This window comes from Delphinapterus leucas, chromosome 1, assembly GCF_059928025.1.
Source record: "Delphinapterus leucas isolate spDelLeu-1000000601 "Yukka" chromosome 1, BTC_Dleu_Yukka2, whole genome shotgun sequence".
In the NCBI taxonomy this organism is placed as follows: domain Eukaryota; kingdom Metazoa; phylum Chordata; class Mammalia; order Artiodactyla; family Monodontidae; genus Delphinapterus; species Delphinapterus leucas.
Genome location: NC_143129.1, coordinates 71,669,731 through 71,695,545, shown reverse-complemented (window position 1 = coordinate 71,695,545; position 25,815 = coordinate 71,669,731). Strand labels below are relative to the sequence as shown.

The 25,815-nt window shown below is 34.4% G+C and overlaps 1 protein-coding gene across 5 annotated transcripts in view; it reads left to right on the top strand.

Annotated features, from left to right (window-relative positions):
* Positions 1-25,815, top strand: part of NUF2 (NUF2 component of NDC80 kinetochore complex) — a 43,065-nt gene that overhangs the window by 2,134 nt on the left and 15,116 nt on the right. For 2 of the 5 annotated variants that reach the window (XM_022563272.2, XM_022563273.2), the window contains exons 2-14: positions 668-785; positions 1,403-1,545; positions 2,748-2,822; positions 3,808-3,884; positions 4,397-4,458; positions 10,196-10,293; positions 11,496-11,569; positions 12,913-13,009; positions 13,900-13,962; positions 16,746-16,883; positions 18,892-19,032; positions 20,032-20,207; positions 21,167-21,302. In XM_022563272.2, coding sequence (XP_022418980.1) covers positions 1,423-1,545; positions 2,748-2,822; positions 3,808-3,884; positions 4,397-4,458; positions 10,196-10,293; positions 11,496-11,569; positions 12,913-13,009; positions 13,900-13,962; positions 16,746-16,883; positions 18,892-19,032; positions 20,032-20,207; positions 21,167-21,302 — 1,260 coding nt within the window. In that variant the 5' untranslated portion in view covers positions 668-785; positions 1,403-1,422. The remainder of the gene's footprint in view (positions 1-667; positions 786-1,402; positions 1,546-2,747; positions 2,823-3,807; positions 3,885-4,396; positions 4,459-10,195; positions 10,294-11,495; positions 11,570-12,912; positions 13,010-13,899; positions 13,963-16,745; positions 16,884-18,891; positions 19,033-20,031; positions 20,208-21,166; positions 21,303-25,815) is intronic. The other 3 variants (XM_022563274.2, XM_089911912.1, XM_089911914.1) reach the window with 2 other exon arrangements.

Here is a 25,815-nt window from a genome sequence, read left to right as displayed (position 1 = left end):
GAAGGTAAGAGTTACAACAAACATATTTCTACACAGTATGAGAGAGAGTTATCTGATTATTAGAGACATACTAAGGTAGACAGAAAGTTTCCTTGAGACAGTGAATTCTGTGATGTTTGCAAGTGTTTAAGCAGAACTGAGAAGTTATTTGTTAATCATCTTTTAGAATGGCTTCCTGCATTTGTCAGTGGTTAAAGTTGACAAGGCTGCCTTTTAACCCTGACATTCGGAGAAACATTAGGAGCCTAAAGAAATAGATTTCCAGAATTGTGGGTCATTTCAGTTTGTTTGCAAAAGTGAGTGTATTCACTGTATCTCTGGGATCACACTGCTTCCCTAGAGAGTAGGAGATCCATAAGTAATGAACCAAGTATTGTTAACTGAGTGGCGGAGAAAGTGGCTTCTGTTGCTGCTGCTTCTACTACTACTGTTACTATTGCTATTCTGTTAGGCATAGCTAGAGATATGGAGAAAATGAAAGTGTCTTAGCTTATTGTTGGCTCACAGTGCAGTGCCAGAGTTCTATAAACATTATCACAATACACTGTGGCAAGTATTATAACAGAGTTCAGTGCTAGCTGTAGGGTAGGATTTCTTAACCTCAGCATTATTGACATTTTGAACTGAGTAATTCTTCGCTGTTGATTGGCCCCCTTATGCATTGCAGGATGTTTAGCAACATTCTGGGCCTGCTACCCACCAGATTCCAGTAGCATCCTCACTGTAGTCCTGACAACCAAAAGTGTCTCCAAAGTTGTGAGAACTACTGCTCTAGGAGAACACAGGTGGGAATATTTTACTATCTAAGGACATTAGGGGAAATGTTTTTTTGTTTTATTTTATTTTTCAAGTTCTCACTCTAGTGATTGGAATTCCTGCCAATTACAGTTGTTTTTTTTTTTCTCTCTCTTCCTACTTACATCTCAAACCTTATTAATCATCTCACTGTGTGTACATTGAATAGAATGTTAAATCAGAGTACAGTTTTATTATTTATGCTGTTTTGCTGTTGTTTGTGTATAGATTCTGCTGATAGTGTTGCCTGTATATCTTGCTTTGAGGATTAATTCTCAGGATAGATCTTATTAAACTCTGTGCCCCCCAGATTTAAAGAAGTTTCTCATCTGTCTGTTCAACCTGTCTTCTTTCCCATATGAAAGAAAACAGCATTAGGAAAACTAGAAAATGACTGTGTTGCTTTAGAATAAAAGTTATTTTAGGAGATATATATATATATATATTTGTCTTTAATGTTATATTACTAGGATGTTTGATGATTTGGTGGTAGTTAACACTACTATCAACCTTGGGTTGTTAATTTTGTCCTTATATTTATCATCTTCTAGATAATGAAAACTGCTAGTTGTGCCATGTTTCTGATCTTTGTTTTCAATTCCTTCAGACTAACAGGAGACTCCCAAGATGGAAACTTTGTCTTTCCCCAGATATAATGTAGCTGAAATTGTGGTTCATATTCGAAACAAAATCTTAACAGGAGCTGATGGTAAAAACCTCTCCAAGAATGATCTTTCTCCAAATCCCAAGGTAAAATGTGGTTGTGTTTGCATGTGGTTAATGTTATTTGAAAAGAAATTAAACTACTAGGTCTATAGAATGTGGAGAAAGACATGTATATTACTATTTGATATAGGCTAGTCATCTTAATCCAGAGAAACTCCCTCACCTAGTGTAGTTTTAAAATAACATTAAGTTTATATGTGGGGCAACTTCTACATTCCCATTAGGAATTCAAATCTTTAATATGGTCGTTTTCTCCCCCCGCCCTGAAAAAAAAAGCTTCTAAACCATAGGCATATTAAAGTATATTAAACTTTTCATTATCGGAGTAGTGGTCTGAGGGTATCATTTATTGGTAAAGCTTGAAGGAACTTAACTCCACAAGTGGTTTCCAATCAGAAAAAGTGCTTAGAAACAGTCTTCTTTGGAAGCTTACAGATTAATTTTCTTGCATTATGTCCCAAGGGGGAATTGACTTGTTTTGACAGACACTGTTCTTTATATCTTTAGTTATTAAATGCAAAAAAGAACTATTCACATGTCACAGAAAATCCCAAAGTCTCCTTCCAGTTTCCTGTGTTCATCTTGAAGTGATAACATAATAAAACCTGGTTTAATGATGTAGAACTTAAACTTTTTGATATTGATGCCTCTTTAATTCTTTAAAATAGAACAAATAATCTCAGAATAAATGAACTTGTATATGGATGAGAACAGGTTGTATAGGCCAGCATTTGGGAACCACTGATTTAGAAGATAAAAGTTAAAAATCCCATACTATCCTATTAAATTTATACCTCCTGGATCATAGTAGTCACTTTAACAGCTAAGGCATCTTAGCCTTAACATCTGAGGCATCAAACAAGGTTTCCCATGTTCTTTTTAAAAAAATACACCCTCATTATTTTTGTCATATGTCTGACAACCTGTTTTGAAAGACTAACCCATCTTCCATTCCCTAATGTGGATAGATTGCCTGGACTGGATTTGAATATACTTGCTAACATTCTGTATATAAGCTTAAACAACTGATCTTATTGACACTTATCACATGTGAGCAAACTGATAAGTATATAAGGTGTTTTAAAATTTGGAAAAATTAAGAAATATTTCAAGGGGAATGGAGTAATGTTATCACTCTTTTCTTCTTTGTATCCATTTACGATAATATTGGACAGTAATGGTGATAGTGGTGCAACAGAGTATTAAAAGTTATTTTTCTATTGTAGCCTGAAGTCTTGCATATGATCTACATGAGAGCTTTACAGATAGTATATGGAATTCGACTGGAGCATTTTTACATGGTGGGTTTAAGATGAGGCAAAATTATGTTTTTTGCTGCATTTCTCGTGCTCACATTGAGTACTGGTTTTCCGGGCAGGAAGTTATTGACTTTATTTTTAACAAAATCAAGGCTTATTTAAAATTAATGTCACTTACACGGGAATCTTAGGCATAATAATGGCCTATACTGATAGCTTTAGTAAGATGAAAACTATTACTAAAGACCTAAATGACACAAGTTATTGATGCTATGCAGTTATTGACAGATTTACAGTTTGTCTTCAGAGACTATAGTAAGCAACAACGAAGTCTTTACAGATACTGTTCTCTTCTCAGTAAGGACTCCCAAATTAGAGTAGGAGATACACACTAAGATTGAAAACAATTGAAATAAGGCAATTGAGCTTTTAGCAAATTAGGTATTTCTAGTAGGAAGATTATTTTTCTTAATCTTTTTTTGCTGTTGTTGTTAAATCATCAGGGCATCATCTGAAGATGTACAAAAATGTAATATCTGTAGAGTCTCACCAATATTATATATTATTTAAAAATCAGAGGGTTTGTCACTTATTTGCTATGAAACCTTGCTAAAGCTTAGTTTCTTTGTCTATAAAATAGGGATAGTACTCTGTCCTACTGTGGTTATAAAAATTAAGAAAGAATATATTGAAAATGCTTAGCATAGTACCTGATATTTAGTAAATGCTAACCATTAGCCCTTTATTTATTTATTTTTAACATCTTTATTGGAGTATAACCCCTTTATTTTTTAATTCATTTAAAAAGTCTTTATTGAGCACTGACTGTGAACCTAGCATTATTAACATTAATGACAACTCTAGTTTTGTGCCAGGATCTGTATTGTTTGCTTGTTTGTTTTAAATTAATGATAATAAGTTAATATATTTTGATTGTAATCTATGACTAAGATTTCTTGAGGTTGAAGATTTTTCTCATTTTGTCTAATCAATGTGTAACTTAGATTTTCTGGTTTATTACATTTAGATGCCAGTGAACTCTGAAGTCATGTATCCACATATAATGGAAGGCTTCTTACCAGTCAGCAATCTGTTTATTAATTTGTGAGTAAAGAGTCATTATTTTCTTAGTCCACATTCGTATTTACATTACATTCAGCTTTCTTAAAGACATGATTTTCTTTGGGAGGGAATTTCTACTATTTTTCTTTCCACTCCATCCCATAAATATCCAAGATTGTACACTTTCAGCAAACACAGCTAACTGCCTCCACCTGTGGCACCTTCAGTTCATTCAACTGATGTATTAAGATATTGTGAGTCTAAAATTGTTGGAGGGTTTTGCATTCTTAGAGAGTCCTAGTACCTCAAAGAGTGTGGGTTGTTTATTAGAATCTATAACGATACCTTGGTATTACATGAATATTTGTGTAATATACAGAAAAAGTAGATTTCAGTGCTGTAGGATTATATATTGTAGTAGACTTCTGACTTGGTCCTTTGACACTGAGAAATATATCCAGAAATCTTTTTGAAAATAAGATGTTTATGCCCTTTGGCTTAGTATGTAATTCACAGTACACTTTTCAATATGTTTGCTCCACTTTATCTTCAAGGGACTCATTTCTGCCCATCTGTCGGGTGAATGACTTCGAGATTGCTGATATTCTATATCCAAGTAAGTGAGAATTTAAAACAATTTTTAACATTTGGCTTCAATCTAACATTTTACCTTTCCGTCAATAAATGTGAAAAAAAAAGAGAAAAGACTTCAAGGAACTTGGATTTAGAAAGTATATCTGATTCTCAAGGATGAATTTCTTCATATCCTATTATTGGAAATTTTTCCTTTGTAAAGCCACAGAAAAGCTGTTTTTCTGGTTAGTTTTTCTTAACTCCTTACATTTGAAAAATGTCCTGTAAATTTTAGAATATGAATACAAATAATATGCAAGCTATGATGTTGCATAGTGGGTTAATTATACCAGTTTTATCAAATGTAGTAATTACTTTTTACCATGAAGAAAGTACCTTTTAGCACTGATAATAGTCATGATATTATATTAAAATGTAAAATTCTCCTAACTTTGTGTCTGTTTATTCATTTGACCCTTTTGTATTTATATATCAGGTTATCTTATGTTGGAAGATATTTGGTGTGCTATTTAAAAATTTGTTTTTTATCCTCTTTTGGATCTCTTCCTTTTTTTGTTGTTTATTGACATATAATTTACATAAAAGTTCACCAATTTTAAATGCATAATTGAATAAATCTTAACAAATATATACAGTTATATAACCAGTGCCACAATCATGACCCCCCCAGAGTTCCCTGACATCTTTGAAAAGATGTCTTTTCAAAGCAAAATATATTTCAATTTTGAATATTCTAATTGATCATTGTTTTCCTTTTGTCATTCATAAAACTATTTTTTGTGTTCTACCAAGAAATCTTGGCCTCAAGGATTTATTTGGCTAAATTTTATCCTATATTTTGCTGTAAGTGTATTGTAGTTTCAGCTATTATTGTTTAATGCCTGAATTTTTGTATATCATCTGAGGCAAAGGTCAAGGTTCGTTTTTTTTCCTTTATGCATATGGTTATAAAATTATTCTAGCACCACTCATTGAAAAGATTATCCACTCCCCATTGAATTACCCTGGCACTTTGGTCAAAAGTAATTGATTAACCACTGTACATCTATTAGAATGGCAAAAATCGAAAACACTGACAATACCAAATGCTCATGAGGATATGGAGCAACAGGAACTCTCATTCACTCTTTGTGGGAATGCAAAGTGGTATAGTGACCTTGGAAGACACTTTTCAGTTTCTTACAAGACTAAATGTATTGTTACTGTATGATCCAGTAGTCATGCTCCTTGGTATTTACCCAAATACCAAGTGTTGAAAGCTCATGTCCACACAAAAACCTGCAAACAGATACTTGTTGCAGCTTTATTCATAATTGCCAAAATTTAGAAGCATCCAAGATGTCCTTCAGTAGGTGAATGGATGAACTAGTACATCAAGACAGGGGAATATATTCAGTGCTATAAATAAATGAGCCATCAGGCAATGAAAAGACATGCAGGAACCTTAAATGCATATTACTAAGTGTAAGAAATCAATCTGCAAAGGCTATTTACAGTACCATTCCAATTATGACAATCTGGAAAAGGCAAAACTTATGAAGATACTAGAAAGATCATTGTTTGCCAGGGACTGGGGGGAGGGAAGAATGGATAGCCAGGGCACAGAGGATTTTTAGGACAGTGAAACTATTGTGTATGATACTGTTGTGTCATTATACATTTGTCAAAACCCATAGAATGTGCAACTCCAAGAGTGAACCCTAATGTGAACTATGGTCTTTGGCTGATAATGATGTGTCAGTGTAGGATCATCTTTTGTAACAGATATACCACTCAGGTGGGGGATGTTGATAGTGGAGTAAGCTGTGCGTGTACAGGGACATAGCGTATATGGAAACTACTTTCTGCTCAATTTTTCTGTGAACTAAAGTGCTCTAAGAATTCTGTTTTAAGAAGTCAATGATTTTATATATATATATATATATATATATATATATAAGTATATTTCTGGCTTCACTCTTTGCTGCATTGATCTATATGTCTGTCTTTACACCAAGCATACTACCTTTATTACTTTAGCTCTATAGTAAGTCTTGAAATCAGGCAGTGGAAGTCCTGCAACTTTGTTCACTTTTTCAAAATTGTTTGTTATTCTGGTCTTTTGTATTTCCATATAAATTTTAGACTCAGCCTGTCACTTTCAACCCCCCTCCACTCCCCATAGCCTACTGTAATTTTGACTGAGATTACTTTGAATGTATAGTTCATTTGGGGGATAATTGACAACTTGATAATATTGGGTCTTCTAATCCATGTGTATATCCCTCCATTTATTTAGGTTGTCTTTGATTTTTCACAACAATGTTTTATAATTTTCAGAGTACAGGCCATATACATTTTGATAAATTTATCCCTAAGTACTTCAATTTTAAGGGACATTGTAAACTTATTGTAGTTTAAATTTCTGATTGATTGGTCATTGCTAGTGTAGAGAAACAATCGATTTTTATATATTGACCTTATTTCTAGTAGATTCTTTAAAATAGATTCCTTAGGGTTTTCTACACGGACAATCATACTGTTTGAGAACAAAGGCAGTTTTACTTCTTTTCCAGTCTAGATGTATTTTACTTATTTTTCTTGCCTTCTGCAGTGGCTAGGACTTCTAGCGTAATGTTGAATTAAAATGGTGAGAGCAGGCATCATTGTCTTGTTCCTGATCTTAAGGGGAAAGCATTTAGGCTTTCACCAGTAAGTATAATGTTAGTTTTAGGATTTTCTTAGATTGCCTTTATCAGGGTAAGCAACTTCTATTCCTAGTTTGTTTCGTGAATGGGTGTTGACTTGTTTTAAATTGCTTTTCTGCATCTAGTGAGAAAGTCAAGTGGTTTCTCTTTTTCAGTCTAGTGGATTACATTGTTTGATTTTTGAATGTTAAACCAACTTTGTATTCAGGATGAACCCCATTTGATTATGATACATTATGTTTTTTAATATATTGCTGGATTTGATTTGCTAATATTTTGTTGTGTTTTTGTGATAATGTTCATAAGGGCTACTGGTCTGTAATTCTTTTGTAATTTTACTGCACTGACAGACTTTGGATATCAGGGTATTGCTGGCCTCTTAGGATGAGTTTAGAAAGATTCCCTCTTTCATTTCCAGGAATAATTTTGTAAAATTTGTGTTATTTCTTCCTTAAATGTTTGGTAGAATTCACCAGTAAATCCATCTGGGACTGGAGTTTTCTCTGTGAGAAGGTTTTAAATTAATTAATAATCCAATTTTTTTTTTTAATAAATAAAGGGCTATGTTGTTTGTTTATTCCCAAAGCTACTGAATGAGCTTTTGTAGGCTACCTTTTTCAGCAAGTTTATCCATTTCATTTAAATGGGCAAATTTATTAACGTAAAGTTGCTCCTAATTTTCCCGTATCATTTTAATAGTCTTTGGGGTTAGTAGTGATGTCCCATCTCTCATTTTGACATGAGTAATCTGTTTTTTCACTCTTTTGTTTTCCCCTGATCAGTCTGGCTAGAGGTTTATCAATTTTGTTGAGCTTTTAAAAGAACTAGATTTTTGTCTCACTGATTTTTATTATTTTATTTCTGTTTTCTGTTTTCTTGGTTTTTGTGCTATTGTTATTCCTTCTTTTTTCATGCTTGCTTTGGGTTTGCTCTTCTTTTTTTTTTTCTCCTAGTTTTTTAAAGGTTAGAAGCTGAGACCATCAGTTTGAGATCTTTCTTCTTTCCTAAATAGGTATTTAGTGCTAATAAATTTCACTGTAGCCCTGCTTTAGCTGTGCCCCACAGACTGATTATAGACGGTTTCGTGTGTGTGTGCGAACGCGCCTGTGTACACACACACGTGCATTTTGGATTATAAATTTAAGCTCATCTTCAGCAGGATAGTCCTGTGCTTCTTTGGCTTCTGGGGTTGAGGCCATATCCCTCCTGAGATATCTTTTGCTTTTGGAAGTTATTCCAGGATTATCATTGGCTAAAGACCACTTTTTATCTTAATTCCTGATTTCGATAGTTCTTGGGTCAAATATATAGTTTAATTTAAACCAAAAACCCATATGGCAATGGGCCCAAGGTTTAGAATTCTCAGAGGAGACTATTTCCTTACTAGAGACAAGGCTGAGCCACTAGTAACTTTGTCATTTCCCTGCACTGTTATGAGAAATTTTACTTTCCTTAATCTACCTTTTCTCTAAGGATGTAGCCTTTCTAGAGTCCCACGTCAAGTAGGGATCTCAGTTCCATTTCCCTGTGTCATGTGAGTCCAAGGCATCATCAACGGTTTCTATATGAAAGTTAATAATCTAAACCACTTGCTTACTCAACCTGGAGTTATTCTCTCTTGGTTCTCCTCCTTTCTGGCTGTTTTTTTTTTTAAATAAATTTATTTATTTATTTAATTTTTGGCTGCATTGGGTCTTTGTTGCTGTGTGTGGGCTTTCTCAAGTTGCGGCGAGCAGGGGCTACTCTTCGTTGTGGTGCGTGGGATTCTCATTGTGGTGGCTTCTCTTGTTGTGGAGCACAGGCTCTAGGTGCGCGGGCTTCAGTAGTTGCAGCACGCAGGCTCAGTAGTTGTGGCTCGTGGGCTCTAGAGCGCAGGCTCAGTAGTTGTGGCGCACTGGCTTAGTTGCTCCACGGCATGTGGGATCTTCCCGAACTAGGCCTCAAACCCATGTCCCTGGCATTGGCAGGCGGATTCTTAACCACTGTGCCACCAGGGAAGTCCCCGTCTGGCTGTTTTTAATAAGACTTTCTCTTTATCACACGTTTTCAGCAATTTGATTATAATGTGCCTTTGGGGATTTTATTTTATTTTATTTTTTTACCCCCACTTAGATTTGCTCACTTCCTTGGATATGTTTATAGTTTCTACCAAATTTGGAAAATATTTAGCTATTTTATACAAGTTTTTTCTGCCATTTGTTTTTGTAGGACTCCAATTACACATTTGTTATGCTGCTTGATATTGTCCCTCAGTTCATAAGTTCTCTATTTTTTTTTTCTCTCTGGCCTTCATTTTAGGTAGCTTTTATTGCTATGTCTTCAGTTTCACTAATCCTTTCATCTGTATGTCTAATCTGCTCTTAATCCTATCTAGTGCATTTTTCATTTCAGGTATTTTATTTTTCAATTGTAAAATTTGATTCAGGTTTTCCCTTTCTCTCCTTATAATGCTAATGCTTTTCTCTACCTTCCTGAACAAATGGAATATATTTATAGAATATATTCATAGGCTGAATGAATTCAAAGGCTGAATCAAGAAGATAGAGTTTTTATAAATTCTAGTTGCCTTGGCCTCTTCAGACTCTAAAAATTATAGTTGCTTTGGTCTCTCCAAACTCTGAACTCTATCTTCATGACTCAGCAAAACCCATGAGTTCTGTTTATATTCTACCTCCCTGGTTTACAGCCTGAAAATTCCCTTAAGTGGTGGACTAGTGCATTCATTAATAGGGTTCACCTCATTTACTTCTCTTGTGGATTGCTGTCCTGTATTGCTTGTTGTTCAGTGTCTAAAATTTGTTGTTTTATATATTTTGTCCGGTTTTCTGGTTGTTTAAGATGGGATAGTAAATCTGGTTGGTCTCTGTTGTTCTTTCATGGTCAAAGTGCTTTTTTTTGGTTAAGATAATTCTGATCATCAAGTTAGAGCAGTTCTTCACTTTGGTTAATTAGCAAACACATATTTTTGTTCTGTAACTATGAGCGGAATATATGGTGGAAAAAGGATAAATTTTCACTTTTATATTATATTGTTTCAAAGATTTATTTAAGGAGTCTTTCTTTGTATTTTAGAGGCAAAACGGACAAGTCGGTTTTTAAGTGGCATTATCAATTTTATTCACTTCAGAGAAGCATGCCGTGAGACATACATGGAGTTTCTTTGGCAATATGTAAGATTTAAGTGTATTTTTTTGGTCACATACCAGATCAATAACATCATTTGTGCACCACTAATCTATTTTGAAATGGTTGTCACAGATACCTAATTGTTTTATGGCCATTATAATTAAATTTACATATCAATATTATATTCATATGAAATTGCAAATTTTAGTAAGCTGATCTCAGAATGAGATTTTCTTCTATATTTGGTATCATTAGGGAGAAGCTGGGGTTTTTGTTTTAATTTTGTAGCTGAGACTCCTTTTCCTTTATTAGGAAATGTAAGGGAAGAGAATAGTGATAACCCATTCCTTTTCTTTGAAGTTTAATAGATAATGTAGTGTTCTTTAAATAATTGAGATATTTGACATTTATATTTGCTTTCTAAATAATAGACTAATTAGGCGTTTTGTTCTATTTATCATGCTTACTTGGCATTGCATTATAAGATTCAGTTCAAGTAAATCACTTTAACAGATAGAAACTCATTTCATCAACAATTTAGGGAATTTGGAAAGATTATGGGTCATCTGTGTGATTTGTTCCCATCTGTCCGCAGTTTGAGGGCACCATACTTTTAGAAAAGCACCAGAGTAACACCAGAGAATTAGGCCTTTAGTGACTGAGCTACATGGATAAATATTTCCTTGTACAAATCACGTTCAGCTTATACCACCTGAACATCACATACTCTCCAAAGTGTACAGGTGTATGTGCCAACACATACAAACACACAATTTTGTTTGGCTAATTTCACTTCATTTTTTTAAGACATGGCTCAGACATCTATCATTTCTATGAACCCTCTGCGATACACCTTCCCAGCCATTGCCCAGGTTGGATAGGATGTCATTATAATCAGTTCTATGACAAGTTGTTTTGTAGTTTTATATTTGTTTTTCTGACTCGTCAAGGAGACTGAACTACTTAAGTCGAGGAACTATAAGTTAGTCTTCTTGGGAATTATTCCTGGTACCTAGCACAGGGCCTGACTGTAGTAAGAACTCAACATTTGTGTGTTGAATAAGTAAAGGAATTCCTAAGTCACTTGTCGTAAATGCCTAATTCTTTCTTAAATTTCTTATTTCTCATGGTGAAAGTTGTAGAGTGAGGAAGCATTTTGTAGCCAGTACCAGTAGATATTTTTTTAAACATGTCTCTGATTATGTTGAAAAACACTAATATGAAATTGTTAAAATTGCTTTAATAGAAATCTTCTGTGGACAAAATGCAGCAGTTAAATACTGCACACCAGGAGGCAATAATGAAATTGGAGAGACTTGAGTAAGTAGGAGATTTACAAATAAAATAAACGCAATTTCAAAATGCAAAATGAATGTAAGTAGTATTTTACAGTCTACAGTCTACTTCATCTCTTTTATCTTCCTTATTAAATAGCAGAGTGTTTAAGTTTACCTTTTTTGAGAAAGAAAAACTAACTTTTCTTCTTTTAGTGCATAATTTACTCTTTTACTTTTTTTTGTTGTTAATGCATCAGCCAGACATGTTTAAAGCCATTAACTTACTCTCCTAAATTATATCTAGTGGTATTTATCTTAGTAGGTGAGCAGTAACTGACAGGATTCTCTTTTTTCCTTCAGATCAGTTAATTCTGTTAAAGTTTTTATTCCTTCCACAGAGGTTTGCTGTTTTGTTTTGTTTTTTGACTCAAAGGTCAAATAGGAGAAGGAATCATTCAAGGGTTATGATTTCTTGGCTTTATATGTATTGATTTTGAACAAAAGGATTTTTTTATCCCTTCTAATATGTTGATGTCTTTGGAGTTTTCTGTTTCAGGTGAGAGCTCTTTTTTAGCCTGCCCTGGCATAAATTGCCTTTAGAGACAGCAGCAAGCTGAAAAGACTGGGAGTAGCAGGCAGATATTAAAATTTAACATGGTAAATTCACCATAAACCAAGTCAAAAGAGAAATGACAAACTGGAAGAGAATATTTGCAACATATGCAGCAAAGCCTTACTATCTCTAATAACAAAGGCCACATAATATTCTTAACATACCAAGAACTCCTACAAACTGATAGGAAAAAGGATAATGGAAAAATGGGCAAAGGCTATAAACAGGGAATTTACAGAGGATTAAGTACAAATAGCTAATTAAAAATATGTAAAGATCGTTAAACTCAATAGCAGTCAAGGAAATGAAAATTAAAGTACCAATTCTACACAATGTTTTAAAAACTAAAGTTGAGAACATTCATATGGAAGAGACTGAAACATGCGTAAGCGCTATTAGGAAGGATTAGTAGAGCAAAAGAAATGGGTGATACAGGAGAGAGATGTGAGAAAATGAGAGCCAGAGCAGAGGTGGAGGAATCAGCACTAAAATTAGGAGTGGAGTTAGAAAGGGTAGGTGTGTACACAGATGAGTCCACACAGAGATTTGGTGGCAGGAAGTTGAAGGAGCTCATCTGATCTTTATTTTCTGTTTGTAGTAGAGGCCAGCCAGGTCATGGATTTTAAATTACTGTCATTTGGAAGAATGAGAACTCATAAACGTGAGAGCAGATAGTTTTTTTCATTTAAGTTGTTGGAGGGAAGAGACTGTTTTTGGCCTTTCAAGATTAAGAACTTGATGTATGTTATTTTAATTTATTTTGCTGTGTTCAGTTCTGTTCCGGTTGAAGAGCAAGCAGAGTTCAAGCAGCTTTCAGATGATATCCAGGAGCTGCAGCAGTCGCTGAATCAAGAGTTTCGTCAAAAAACGGTATCTGTTGTTGGACATCTTAAACTTTTTAAAAGTTGTTTTGTAGATGTGGAGGAGCTAAGATCACATTGCTTTCAATTACTAAAGAAATGGGGTATATCGCTGTGTCCATCTGCGCACCTTATAACAGATATATACTTCTGTTGTCCAGGTCAAACCATGATTATTTATTGATGTTGTCAAAGGTATATGCTATCTTGTTGACTAGAATTTTTTAAGATTTTTCTGTGTCTAAACCTGATGTTTCCAAACTGTGTGCTGAGGCGCCCTGGATACTGCAGCAAACCCTCAAGGGTGCTTCAGGTTATTTTAAATTTTAAAGGGAAACAACATTCAGCATCTGTCATGCACTGCTTGAACTTTTCTAGCTCAAGGTAGTTCACAGTTTCAACATGAACTCGTGTTACCTTCCTTTCGTATCTTTGTGAACATGGGTTTTTGGCTTTTGCCATGATAAAAAGCAAGTGCTATGCGAAAATCATCGTGCAACAAGAAATAAGAATTGTCTGTGTCCAGTGATTATAAGATGTGTGAATTTGTGTAGTGCCCAATTTTTGCAGTACACACATCCAATTTGGAAGTAGTTGTGGCTGTTTAAGAATAAAATAAAAATAGTATTTTTCTGTCAATTTGTATGTATTACTTTTTCAAAGGGCTACTAAGTTATTAGGACATAAATACTTATTCAGTTGTTTGGATTTAACTACTTAATAAAGGAACTGATAGGTGTTTCTTTTGCCCTTAGGGTCATAATGAACAGAAAGTTTGAGATTATCTGGTCTAATCCATTTAATTCCTGTCCTTTCTTACTTTTATTTTATTAAAAAGCATTGACTAAATTGAAATCTGTTTTGAATCATTATAAAGCAGTTGTTTGCTTCTTTCCCTAGATAGTGCTGCAAGAGGGAAATTCACAAAAGAAGTCAGATATTTCAGAAAAAACCAAGCGTTTGGTAAGCATCTTTTCATTTAACTAGCATTTAAGGTTTGAATCTTTTGTTTGGAGGAGTATTTTAACTGTGTGTTATTATTGTTAAATGTTTCTCTCTTTTTCCCTTAAAGTGAAACTAATTTAACTTTTTACAATTTAAATATAATAGATGACTATTGTTTTAAAAAATGTGGAAACACAAAAATGTATGACAGAAGTGAAAATCACCTGAAAGCTCACCACGCAATCAGATACATGTCATAGATTACATTTCTCTGTGCAAATATACACATATATGTGTAATTCTACATAAATGATATTACACTCTACATGTCTCAAACCTGCTTTTTTCATTTTACAATATAGTGTAAATAGCTATCACGTCAATATATAGCCTCATTATTTTAATAACTGCATATGGTTGTGCATTCTATGTATGTACCTTAATGTAGATTGTTTTAGTGTCCTATTGATAGACATTCACATTGCTTCTAATTTTTTTGCTATTGAACAATAGCACATGTGTGTTACACACCTACACATGTACCTGTATATTTGTGCACCAGGCTGCTTTTTATCATACAGTAGATTCCTAAATGTAGGATTTCTGAGTTAAAGGAAATCACACTTAAATTTGGCCCACATTGCCAAACTGTCTTCTAAAAAGATATCAATTTGCACTTCTACCAGTAGAATATGAGAGTATTCTTTTCCCTACATTGTAGTCAGAAGTGGATGTTTTTCTTTTTCTTTTTGTCTTTGCCATTCTTATAGGGGAAAAAAAACACCTCATTTTAATTTTGATTTTTTTTTTTTTTTTTTTTTAGTGACTTAGACCACCTTATTCAGTGATTTGTTGTTATTTCTTACTTCGTGAACTACCTGTATATGTTCCTTGTTTATTTCATTTTTTTTTAAGTCCATGAATTAGAGGTATTAACTCTATTTGTCTTTCAAATTCATCATTTTTTCCTATTGGCAGGTTTATGTATTTATGTAGTAAAATTGATAGATACAGTGTTCTACATTTGGGTTTAACTCTATACATAGAAAGGCCTATCTCATTCCTCATTTTTTTAATCCCATATTTTCTCTTGTACTTTTATTATTTCCCTATTATTTTTTTTTTGTTTTCTTTAATGAATTTATTTATTTATTTATTTTTGGCTGCGTTGGGTCTTCGTTGCTGCATGTGGGCTTTTCTCTAGTTGCGGCGAGCGGTAGGCTACTCTTCGTTGTGGTGCGCAGGCTTCTCATTGCAGTGGCTTCTCTTGTTTTGGAGCATGGGCTCTAGGCGTGCAGGCTTCAGTAGTTGTGGCTTGCGGGCTCTAGAGCACAGGCTCCGTAGTTGTGGTGCACGGGCCCAGTTGCTCCGTGGCATGTGAGATCTTCCCGGACCAGGGCTCGAACCCATGCCCCCTGTGTTGGTAGGCGGATTCTTAACCACTGCGCCACCAGGGAAGTCCCCCTGTTACTTTAATGTTTATACTTTATAGCTATCTGAAATTTACTTTGGTATAATATATTCCTTATTTTTCTGTCACTTCTTATTGGCAGATGTTTTCATCAGAGTAATATTGACTATGGTTCAATTTTATTATTCACTTCTCTCTGTCCCATTTAAATCTATATTAAAACAAAATCACTTTGTAGTTAAAATAGCAAATTTAGGCTTTTTGTAAAGGGAAGAAAGTTGATGAAAGTCAATGCTAATGTAAGGAAAATGATCTCTAATTCTGTAGGGCATTAAAAGAGTAGATAATGTGGTGGTGTGCTAAATTCTAAGAAAAAAGTAAATAATATTGTTTCAAACATTCAGTTTTGGCCTCTGAGTTAGTTGATGAAAAGGTAAGAACTTTTTAAAATTTTTTAGTTGGAAATAATTTAGGCAAATTATACAAGCTGTATAGTAATACATTCCTATTGTAAAATACTCTGATAACACACATATGCATATATAAAGAGAGAGAGGGAGGGAGAGAGAGAGAGAGAGAGAGACATGAAAGGCCCTCTTCTCTCTGCCAACTGTACCTAGAGGTTACACTTTTCCAGTCCTTTTTCTGTGCCGTTACATGCACAGATATAGGTGTATATAGTCATTTGTTGCTGTTTTGTTGTCCTGTTTTCATAGGAATGGATTTGTGTTATATAAGAGAATTCTCAGATACCCTTCATCTTAATTCCCCCGATGGTTTTAAATTCAGGAGAAGGAAATTTGTTTTAGTTTAGTAACTGTATACTGAGTACCTTCTCAGTGCTGTTACTTTCATTGGGTTCTGGGAAAGCAAAGATAACTGTTCACAATCCCAGGTTGCTCAGTTAATTCAGAAACACATATTAAATACATAGTTATAGTATCACATGTACAATAACTGTTTATAGAAGGAACACAGAGGAAGTAGGAACAGGATTTTCAAGGATTAATAGAAACTCACTTGCAGTACAGGAATGGGATGATGGTACTCAGGAGGACCATACTATCAGAGAGAGATCACTTATAATTGTCCAGACATAAGACTGACTATATTACCAGATTGTAGAGTGTAGTAGGAAGCTGGTGGAAGATGACACTGGAAAGGAGAGTAAGAGCTACATAATGAAAGATCTTGAATGGTGTGTTAAGGAGCCTGATCTTTGGCCTGCAGACAAAAGTGAGCAATCAAGCAGGGGAGTGATGTGGTCAAAATTTAATTTAACCCCCACTACAACAAACACAGACCCATTTCTTTGTTCTTTTCCATTACCGTAGTGGCTAATCACCAGTTTTATTATTATATCTAACATATAAAAATGTTTTCTCAACAGAATGAACTAAAATTGTCAGTGGTTTCTTTGAAAGAAGTACAAGAGAGTTTGAAAACAAAAATTGTGGATTCTCCAGAGAAGCTTAAGAATTATAAAGAAAAAATGAAAGATACAGTCCAGAAGCTTAAGAATTCCAGAGTGAGTTTCCTTTTTATTTTAATGCTTTTCTTTTTTTCTTTTTAGCAACTCTTGTTTAATTTTGTGTTAATTTTCTAATTTCCAGATTATCTATACATCTCTTCTTCTTGTGCTTTTTGCCCTTGTCTTTAATTTTTAGCTCTTCTCTAAAATGGATGTAGGAAGAGAAGTATAATTTCAAGACATTTGTTTAATTATGCAACAAATTTTTGAGGCTTTTGCCCTGGGTGATCAAAACAGAAATGACCTGTCCTCATGAGACTTAGTTAGTTACTTTATCTTAAGTGAGAAAGGTGTTAAACAATTTTAAAATCAGTTCTATAGTTATAAATTATAATATGTATTATGAAAAAGTATAGGGTGTGCATGTGTAGAGGCAGGAAGTATATGGGAACTCTCTGTACCTTCTGCTTAATTTTGCTATGTACCTAAAACTGCTCTGAAAAATAAAGTCTATTTTTTAAAAAGCACCAAAGAGAGAAACAAACAAATAAAAAATAGGATAGGGTGCTTCAAAATAACATAATGAGAGTAGCCTAGTTTAGTATTGTGGAAATCAAGAGGTGGAGGTGGGAAGGAATGGAAATTTATGTTGACATCTGAAGGATGAACAGAGGTTATATTAATAAATTGATATTGAAAGAGCATTCAAGGCAGAGGGAACAGCATATGCAAATTCTATGAGGTAGTAGTAGAGAGTAAGTTATATTCAAGGAAGAAAGCATGATGTATAAGAAGGAGAATGGCATGAGATGATGATGGAAAAATGGGCAATGGGCAGATTATTCAGGGTGCTGGATTTTACCTTAAAAGCAAGGGCATACCACTAGCTAGTTTAAAAGGGTAGTGTTGGAACATGATATGATTTAAGTTTAAAAAGATTATGGGTTACTCTGGGAGATGGATTGAGGTATGTGGGACAAAAGTAGAAGTGGGTAGACAATTTAGCATCCTTTATGAGGAAAGGTTTTTAAACTGTTAATTAAAAAGAACATTTCTGGTTTATCTCTGAATTTGTTATTCAAGTCATTCCTGATAATTAAGAATTATCACACGGGAATAGACAAAGATTACTAGAACAGAAATGAGAGCTCAGAAATAGATCTGAGTATTTATGAGATCTGTTTATTTAATAAGCAATTCTGATTCAATTGGCAGTTCATCTAGATGAAAAGAAAGTTGGGTCTATACCTTGCACCATTTACAAAAATAATTTTTAATTGGATTGAAAATTTAACAAGTTTAGAAATTTTAGGAGAACACTTGTATTATCTTGGACTGGGATAGAGTTTTTAAATTAAGATTGGAAACTCAAAAGCTATAGAGAAAAGTAGACGTGTGGAACATATATATAGTGCATATGACAGGTAAAGGGATTATATCCATGATATGCAAAGACACAAAAGAGTATATACAAATTAGTAGGAAAAAGACAACTTAATGGAAAAATGAGCTGAAATATGATTAAGCATTTCACTGAAGACAAAATCCAACTGGTTAATAAGGTGGGAGGAGAGAGAGACTAGTGGGGAAAGGAAAGAAGCCTTTGTATTGTTGCAGTGCTTGTGGTAAACATATGCTCATTTCCTAATTTTAGAAGAAGAATTAATCTTTTTGAAAGAATTAGCTGTACTAATAGTTATTATACAAATGAATAGGAAGATTATAATTGCCCAGGAATAATCAGGAGTAGTTTGAGTATTAGCAGAAATGAACTCTTTAAAAATTGTTATGAATAAGCTTTGGAAGGTACTTCAATGAGTGATTTAGTAAAATTATGGTAGTTTTTCTTTGTTCAAGGATATTTGGCAATTAGGAAGCATAATTATATGTGCTTAGACACATGTCAGTAATAGTGCTTTGCTACTGACCTAGAAACTTAATTGTTCTCTGCTCTTTAGCTTTCAGTATCAAGTACAGAAATTATTTAAGAGCAAACAAATTGACATTACTGCAGTTTCATAAAGGAGAGTGCCAACCTGGTTTCTGTGTTTTTTTTCTTTCAAAGCAAGAAGTGATGGAAAAGTATGAAATCTATCGAGACTCTGTTGACTGCCTGCCTTCATGTCAGCTGGAGGTGCAGCTATATCAAAAGAAAATACAGGACCTTGCAGATAATAGGGAAAAATTAACCACTATCTTAAAGGAGGTTTGTATTGTATGGAGTTTTTATGTCTTTATTATGTAATAGTTTACTGTAGTCCCTTGATTTGCTTTTACTTTCTGTTGCTGTTTTCCTACAGAAAAGCTGGGTCATTCTACATTATAATAGATGTGGCAATGTGTGCTCAAGGATAAAACAGTGTTCTTTTTAAACATAGCAATAGTAGACCCATTTTAACCTTCAGATGAAATGAATAATAAATTAATTAACATAGCATATTACCATGTATATTTTGGAAAAAAGTAATGGAATTTTAAACTTGTTCTGACAGTTGGAAATGATCTTCTAATCAGGAAGCATAAAGTCCCAACTTACTGTCTAACACTGTAGCTAGGATCTATAAAGAGATTTAAAGTTTACGACACAGACCCTACCCTGAGTGAAGATGGACAGCTAAGGCCAACGTTTTTAAGCTTCTTAGGCTAGAAACTTGAAAATCCTTTTCACTTCATTGTCCTAATCCAGACTGCCCCCAGGATCACTGACATAGCGTTTAATGAAAGATTTCTTTCTTGAGGGAAGAAGGGGTTGAAAGGTGAGTAGCCTGAGATATTCTTTCCCAGCTACACACTTCCCTTATCTCCCATCAAGAGTCAGCACAAAAAAGGATTGAGATCCACTGCTTTTGTTTCTAGGGTCTACTGTTTCCTCTTTATTCCTACTACCTTAGTTCAGACCCTCACCCCCTCAACTTAGCCAGTTGGCTGATCTTATTAACGTGTTCCTCTATTCCAATCCTTGCTGATAAAATGACATGAGAAATAACACCTCTTTAGGTGTCAGGTTCTTTCTCAGTATCCCTAGTGCCTTCCTGTTGTCTGTTTCGTTCAGTCTGCATTCTTGCGCTGGGCTTTCAGTGTTTAAACAGTTTTATCACATTTTAAAATTGTATTTTATTACAGCGCATCCTAGAAAATAGTCCTTCATTTTATTTGTAAATCCTAATTGGTTGTATTGACTTTAAATACATCTCATAAAATACAGAGCCTGAACTTGGAGGACAAAATTGAGAGTGATGAGTCAGAACTGAAGAAATTGAAGACTGAAGAAAATTCCTTTAAAAGACTGATGATTGTGAAGAAGGAAAAACTTGCCACAGCACAGTTCAGAATAAATAAGAAGCATGAGGATGTCAAGCAGTACAAACGCACCATGATTGAGTATGAACTTATTTTAAATTTAATGTATTAGAAAGTAATTAGAGAAACCTAATTCACTTTTTCCCTAAGATTCCAAGTCTCCTATAATTTCAAAAAGGTATTCCACTGTTAGGTGGCTAAAACAGATGAGTTAATTATGAATCTCATAATGTTGCTATATCTAGATTTAGAGATGTTTTAGGTACTAGTTTTTTTTTTCTTTTCCTGATATCACAATTCCAAATCCTTTGCACAATTCTTCAGAAGGGTGCTGGTGCTACTGCTTATTTCAGTGCACTTTAGAGACAGTGGTCTAGAGTTGTATTAGAGTGAATCAACTGGTTCATTTTACTGTCCAGCTGGTCTGTAACATAGCATATTTTGAGAAAAAGTCTTATTTTTTTATTCATATACGAAGTAGTACTTTGCTAAGCATTTTGTCATGGCTGTCGTCATCGTTGTTGTTGGCCAGTATGTTTGGGTGTTTCATTGGTAGAGTCTTCTTCCCATCAGTTCCAAAAATGTGTTTTTAGAATAAATGCCCCAGATATGTCTATGAGATGACACTATTTCAGCCTCTAAAAGGTGTATTAGGATGGTCTGAAGATTTCCTTTGCTCTCCTCATGCAGATGAACCAAAAGGGCAGAACCTGAGGGTTTTAATTTGTTGCCACACGCCTTGCAGGAAAGTTGTGCTGGTTCACACTGCTAACAACAGTACATGAGTGAGCACAACTGGGGAGATGTGACTTAAGATCTCCATGTTAAATAACAGCTTTGTGTGGAAGAGCTTACTCTATGCCATGAGCTGAATATAGCGCCACGCTGCGATTCGCGTATTTGCTTTCATATCTTGAGAAGAGTTTTAGGTGTGTCAGTCAAATACAAGCAGTCTCTTTGGAATCAAAATTAGAGTTAAATGCTTGACTGTTTAGATGCTTAAGAGGAATTATAATTTAGCTGTCTCTATTTTCCTTTAGAGATTGCAATAAAGTTCAAGAAAAAAGAGGTGCTGTCTATGAGCGAGTAACCACAATTAATCAAGAAATCCAAAAAATTAAATTTGGAATTCAACAACTAAAAGATGCTGCTGAAAGGGAGAAACTGAAGTCTCAGGTGAGTATATGTTCATAAGAAATTAATTTCAGATAATCTCACAAGTTTAAAATGTAAATTATGTCATCCTCATTTTGAAGATTTTGTCAGTTCTCCAGAGTAGAAATTGACCCCTCAGGTCTGTTGCTTTTATTTCCATTTATAGCACCTTTTCCATTACCCTGGGATAGTTTGCATGTATGTCTCCTCATACCTTTTTTTTCCTTGCCTTTTTTCCCTGTTAGCACCTAGAATTGTGCTTTGCAATGCGAGTAGGTGCTCCATAAAGGTTCTGAATTTTTTTGATACATGAATTTAGATGGTGATTTAAAGTAATGTCTTCTAAAAAATTTTTGCATTTTTTCCTGATAAAAGGATCTCAAAAGTATTTCTTATCATCAGTGTTAAATGTATTTGAGTTGTTACCGGTATTTTGAGATTTTTTTTTTTAATGATAACTTTATCATAATTACCTAAAGTTACTCTGCTTGTTTCAAGTATATTTATTTTATTGTTTCATACACAGTCTCAAGTTTAATGAGGATAGGCATCTTGTCTTCTACATTTTTATCTTCCAAAATGTCAGTATAGTGCCAAACATAATATGCTTATTATGTTTATTTCTCTTTTTTTTGTTGACTGCCAAAGACCCAAAAAAGTAGTCTATTCCTGCTACCTTTATCACATCTCATTCTATCCTTAGCCTTTAAAGTTTGTTCAGTGTCCTCAAGATTGTCCCAAACTGCTCTACCAGAAGTCACTAAAAACAGCCCTTTATCATGTAAAATCCCTTGGCCTCTTTTTTTCTCATTCTTCATCTTGCCTATATTGATATCTTATCCTAAACCTCTGAAACCTGAAAGATATTTAAACATGCTATCATTACCTTTCACCATTCACATTTAATTTGCAAGGATTCTTAATACTAAAAGAACCACAGTAGGCAATCCCCTCTCTTGTTCTCAGGAACTTTTATCCTCTGAAATATTAGATTGTTAGCACGTGCACATGTAAATGTATATATACATAGTGAGGATTGTCTCAAGGCTACTTTAAAAGGAAGGGAAGAAAGAAAAAGAAAATTGCTGGGTTTCCCCTCCCATGGTCTGCCCAGTACACTGTCCTGATTTTTACTATTCTTCCTTTTCTTTCTACATTCCAACCACTTTTTTTTTTTTTTTTCTGTCCCTTAACTGGATATCTACCAAGCCTTTGGCCCTCTGTTTATCTCTAGAATGGGGGTTAGAAAGCCCTTAGGAGATATTTAATCCTACTTCTTAACCAAATCAAATGGGCAGATATTTATTTGTCATCACATGGTCAGATACAGTTAATGAACCAGTTACTAATGTAAGTACCTTTTGTCTATAGGTCATAAAAAGCGCCCGTGCCTGCCTTAAATTCCTTTTAGGTTTGTGCATATATGTCTTGCCAATAACATTTTAAGTTTCTCAACAATAGCAATCTTACTTTTTACCTTAGTATGTCTTGTCAAACCATGCCTAGAATGCTGCCTTATATGTAGTATGCTTTCCATAAATATTTGTAAAATTGGAAAGCCATCTAGCATGCTGTTTCTTAAAATTAGCCATGTAGTAGAACTCAATGAGGAATTTAAAGATGAGCAACCCCCCACGAAAATATATTGAGTCAGAATTACCAGCAGTGGGGCCCATGAGCCTAAATTTTTTAGCATGGCTCTTGAGAACCACTGATGTGTTCTGCTTCATTGTTTTCAATATTACAGAGCTCATCACTACCCAAGCTGTTCTACCTACTAGGACAGCTATAGTTATTAAAATGTTACTTCTTATTTTGAGTTTAAAAATGTTCATTTCTGTACTCTAGTGAACCAAGATCACCTCTCTGGAACAAATCTGTATCCTCTTCTACTGAATAAAACTGTACTTAAGACATTTGAGGGTAAAGATCATGGGTTCTTTCAGCCTTCTCATCCAGGTTAACTAGCCCTAGTTTTCCAGCCATTCTTTATATAGTTTAATTTTCAGATTCATTATTCTGTTTACTGTCCTCTCTACTCTGTTTCCTGCTTTTTTTATTCTGTTTAAAATGTAGAACCCAGTACTAAACATAGTCTTCCAAGTAATGGTGTGACCAGCCCCAGAGCACAAGGCTACTGTCAATGAAGCGTAATATTGGGTTGGATTTTTAACAGCAGCATCTTGCCCTTGGCTCATATTGTGCTTGTGATCAATTAAAGGACCTCTGTCTTTTTCATATGAGGTTCTGCCAACTTAAAATTTTTTCACCACACTTTAATGCAACTAGTTTTTTGAAATTTTAATTCTGGATTTTACTGTTATTTATTTTAGGTTTCATGTTATTTATTTCCACCTTGATTTCCAAAATTTCAAGGTCAGTTTAAATCTATGTATCATTCACGTTAACTATTTCTCGTGGCTTAGCATCACCTACAAATTTGACCAGCATGCCTTTTGCTCCAGGGGAGATAAATGTTGAGTAGGACTGGGCCCTTTGCTGTGTCGTATTTCTTCCTTCAGAACGGCATAGAACTGTTGATCAAAACTTTGGATACAGTTGTTCAACTTGCTAAGTTGTTCTAACCATACCTTTACCCAGACAACACTGTGGTATCCGTTTGTTCCAAAATAGCTTGGGAGAGTCTGTAAGTCCCCTGGTGAAATCAAGATATATTTTGTCAAAGAACCCTCCTTAACTTACTTCATAATCATCTTTCATGAAAAGGAAAGAAGGATATGTTAAGATTGCCAAACTGTGTAATTCTGTTGGACCCTAATGATCATCATATCCTTTTTTTCACTAATTATTCTTTTCCATAGATATTTCATCTCTTCTCGTTTCAGTCATCATCTTTATTTAGATAGCTTTCAAAAATCTGTTTCCTGTTCTGTCTTCCTCAACTCTACTCCTTATTTTAGCTGCCTGATGGATATTTTCAATGGATTAGCTTATCACAACAAAAATAAACAATTATTAAATTACATTCAACATCTTTAGTGTCTTTCCTCTTCCTCACTTTCTCCTTCCCCCTCTGTCTCTCTCTCTTTCCCCTTCCCTTTCCCTCTCTCTTTCACTTATTTTCTTCATATTCTTCAGCGGCATCATCATTTTCAAAATATCAAAGAATTGCAATTTCGGATTTTCTTTAGATAATCCTGATATCCAATCACCAAGATAATGTCATTGATACTGTTCATAACAACCCCTTTCTAATCATACTTCTATCACATAACTTTCTAATACTCATGAATTCCAGCAAAAACTGGCTAAATTTCTTCCTTGACTTAAGATCCTCCTACATCAAATCTGCCCTGAATCCTAAGTATCGCCAAATTTAACCTGCTAAAATATCACTCTTATTACTACACTTTCTCGTTTAAAACAGGAACTCCCTGTTCTCCTGTAGTTATTCATGCATTTAGTCAGTCATTCAACAAATGGTCTATGCACCTACTAGGTGCCAGCCTTTATATTTGATTCAGGGAGTAAGTATGAACAAGGAAGGCATGATTCCTACCTTCTAGGATTTTTAACCTTTTGTATCTAAGCTAATCATTTTCATTGTTTAAGGTTTAACGAAAAGTGTATTCTCAATATAACTTTCTCTGGCTCCTTTTAGATACCTTTGATTTCTCTCCTTCTCAAATACTGTAGCATTTTTAGTCTTATTCTGATCTGTGCTGTCCAATGGGGTAGCTACCAGCAACATGTGGCTATTTACATTTACTTTTAAATTAATTAAAATGAAATAAAATTTAAAATTTAGTTCCTTGTTTATACCAGCTATATATTAAGTGCTCAGTATCCAGTCTGGTCTGGATTGTATGGTTTTTTAGGGTAGAAAGCATAATTGCATGTTCCATCGTACTGTTGTACTCTTTACGGTGCTGCTTGTAGAAGGTACTCAGTAATATATTGGTTGATAAATTAATACAGACTTGGTGGGTAAATGGCTACACTGGCCATAAAATTCCATGGATGTTATGTCATCTTGAATTTCTCTGATTTGAAAAGTGAGATAACTACCTAGACCAATGCTATCCAAAGAACTTACTGCTGGGAATGTTCCGTACTGCTCAGTACGGTAGCCATTAGGTACACGTAGCTGCTGAGCACTTGAAGTGTGGCCAGTGCAACTGAGGAACATGTAGCTGTTTAAATGTAAATTTAAATAATCACGTGTCCCTAGTGGTTGTCCTGTTAGGCACTGTAGAACTAGAGTCTGAGTTTAAAAATATTTAACTTCAGCCAAGCTATCACAGTAAGACTTACTTATTATGTGAATGAATATGATAAGTTCCACTTGGATACAGAATTTAATTGGAAATTGAAATTTGTAGCTTTCGTGAGGGCTGTGATCTATTGCTATTAATATCCTGTGAGGGCTGGCTTAGAACTTCAAATGTTTGTTTGCTTCTGTGGATGTGCCAGTGGAATTGGGCTTTAATGTTTCATTCATTTATTGTGGCTCTACCTGTAGGATTTGGTTCCTCCTTGAGAATATAGGTGTTCTCAGGAGAAAATTGTTCCT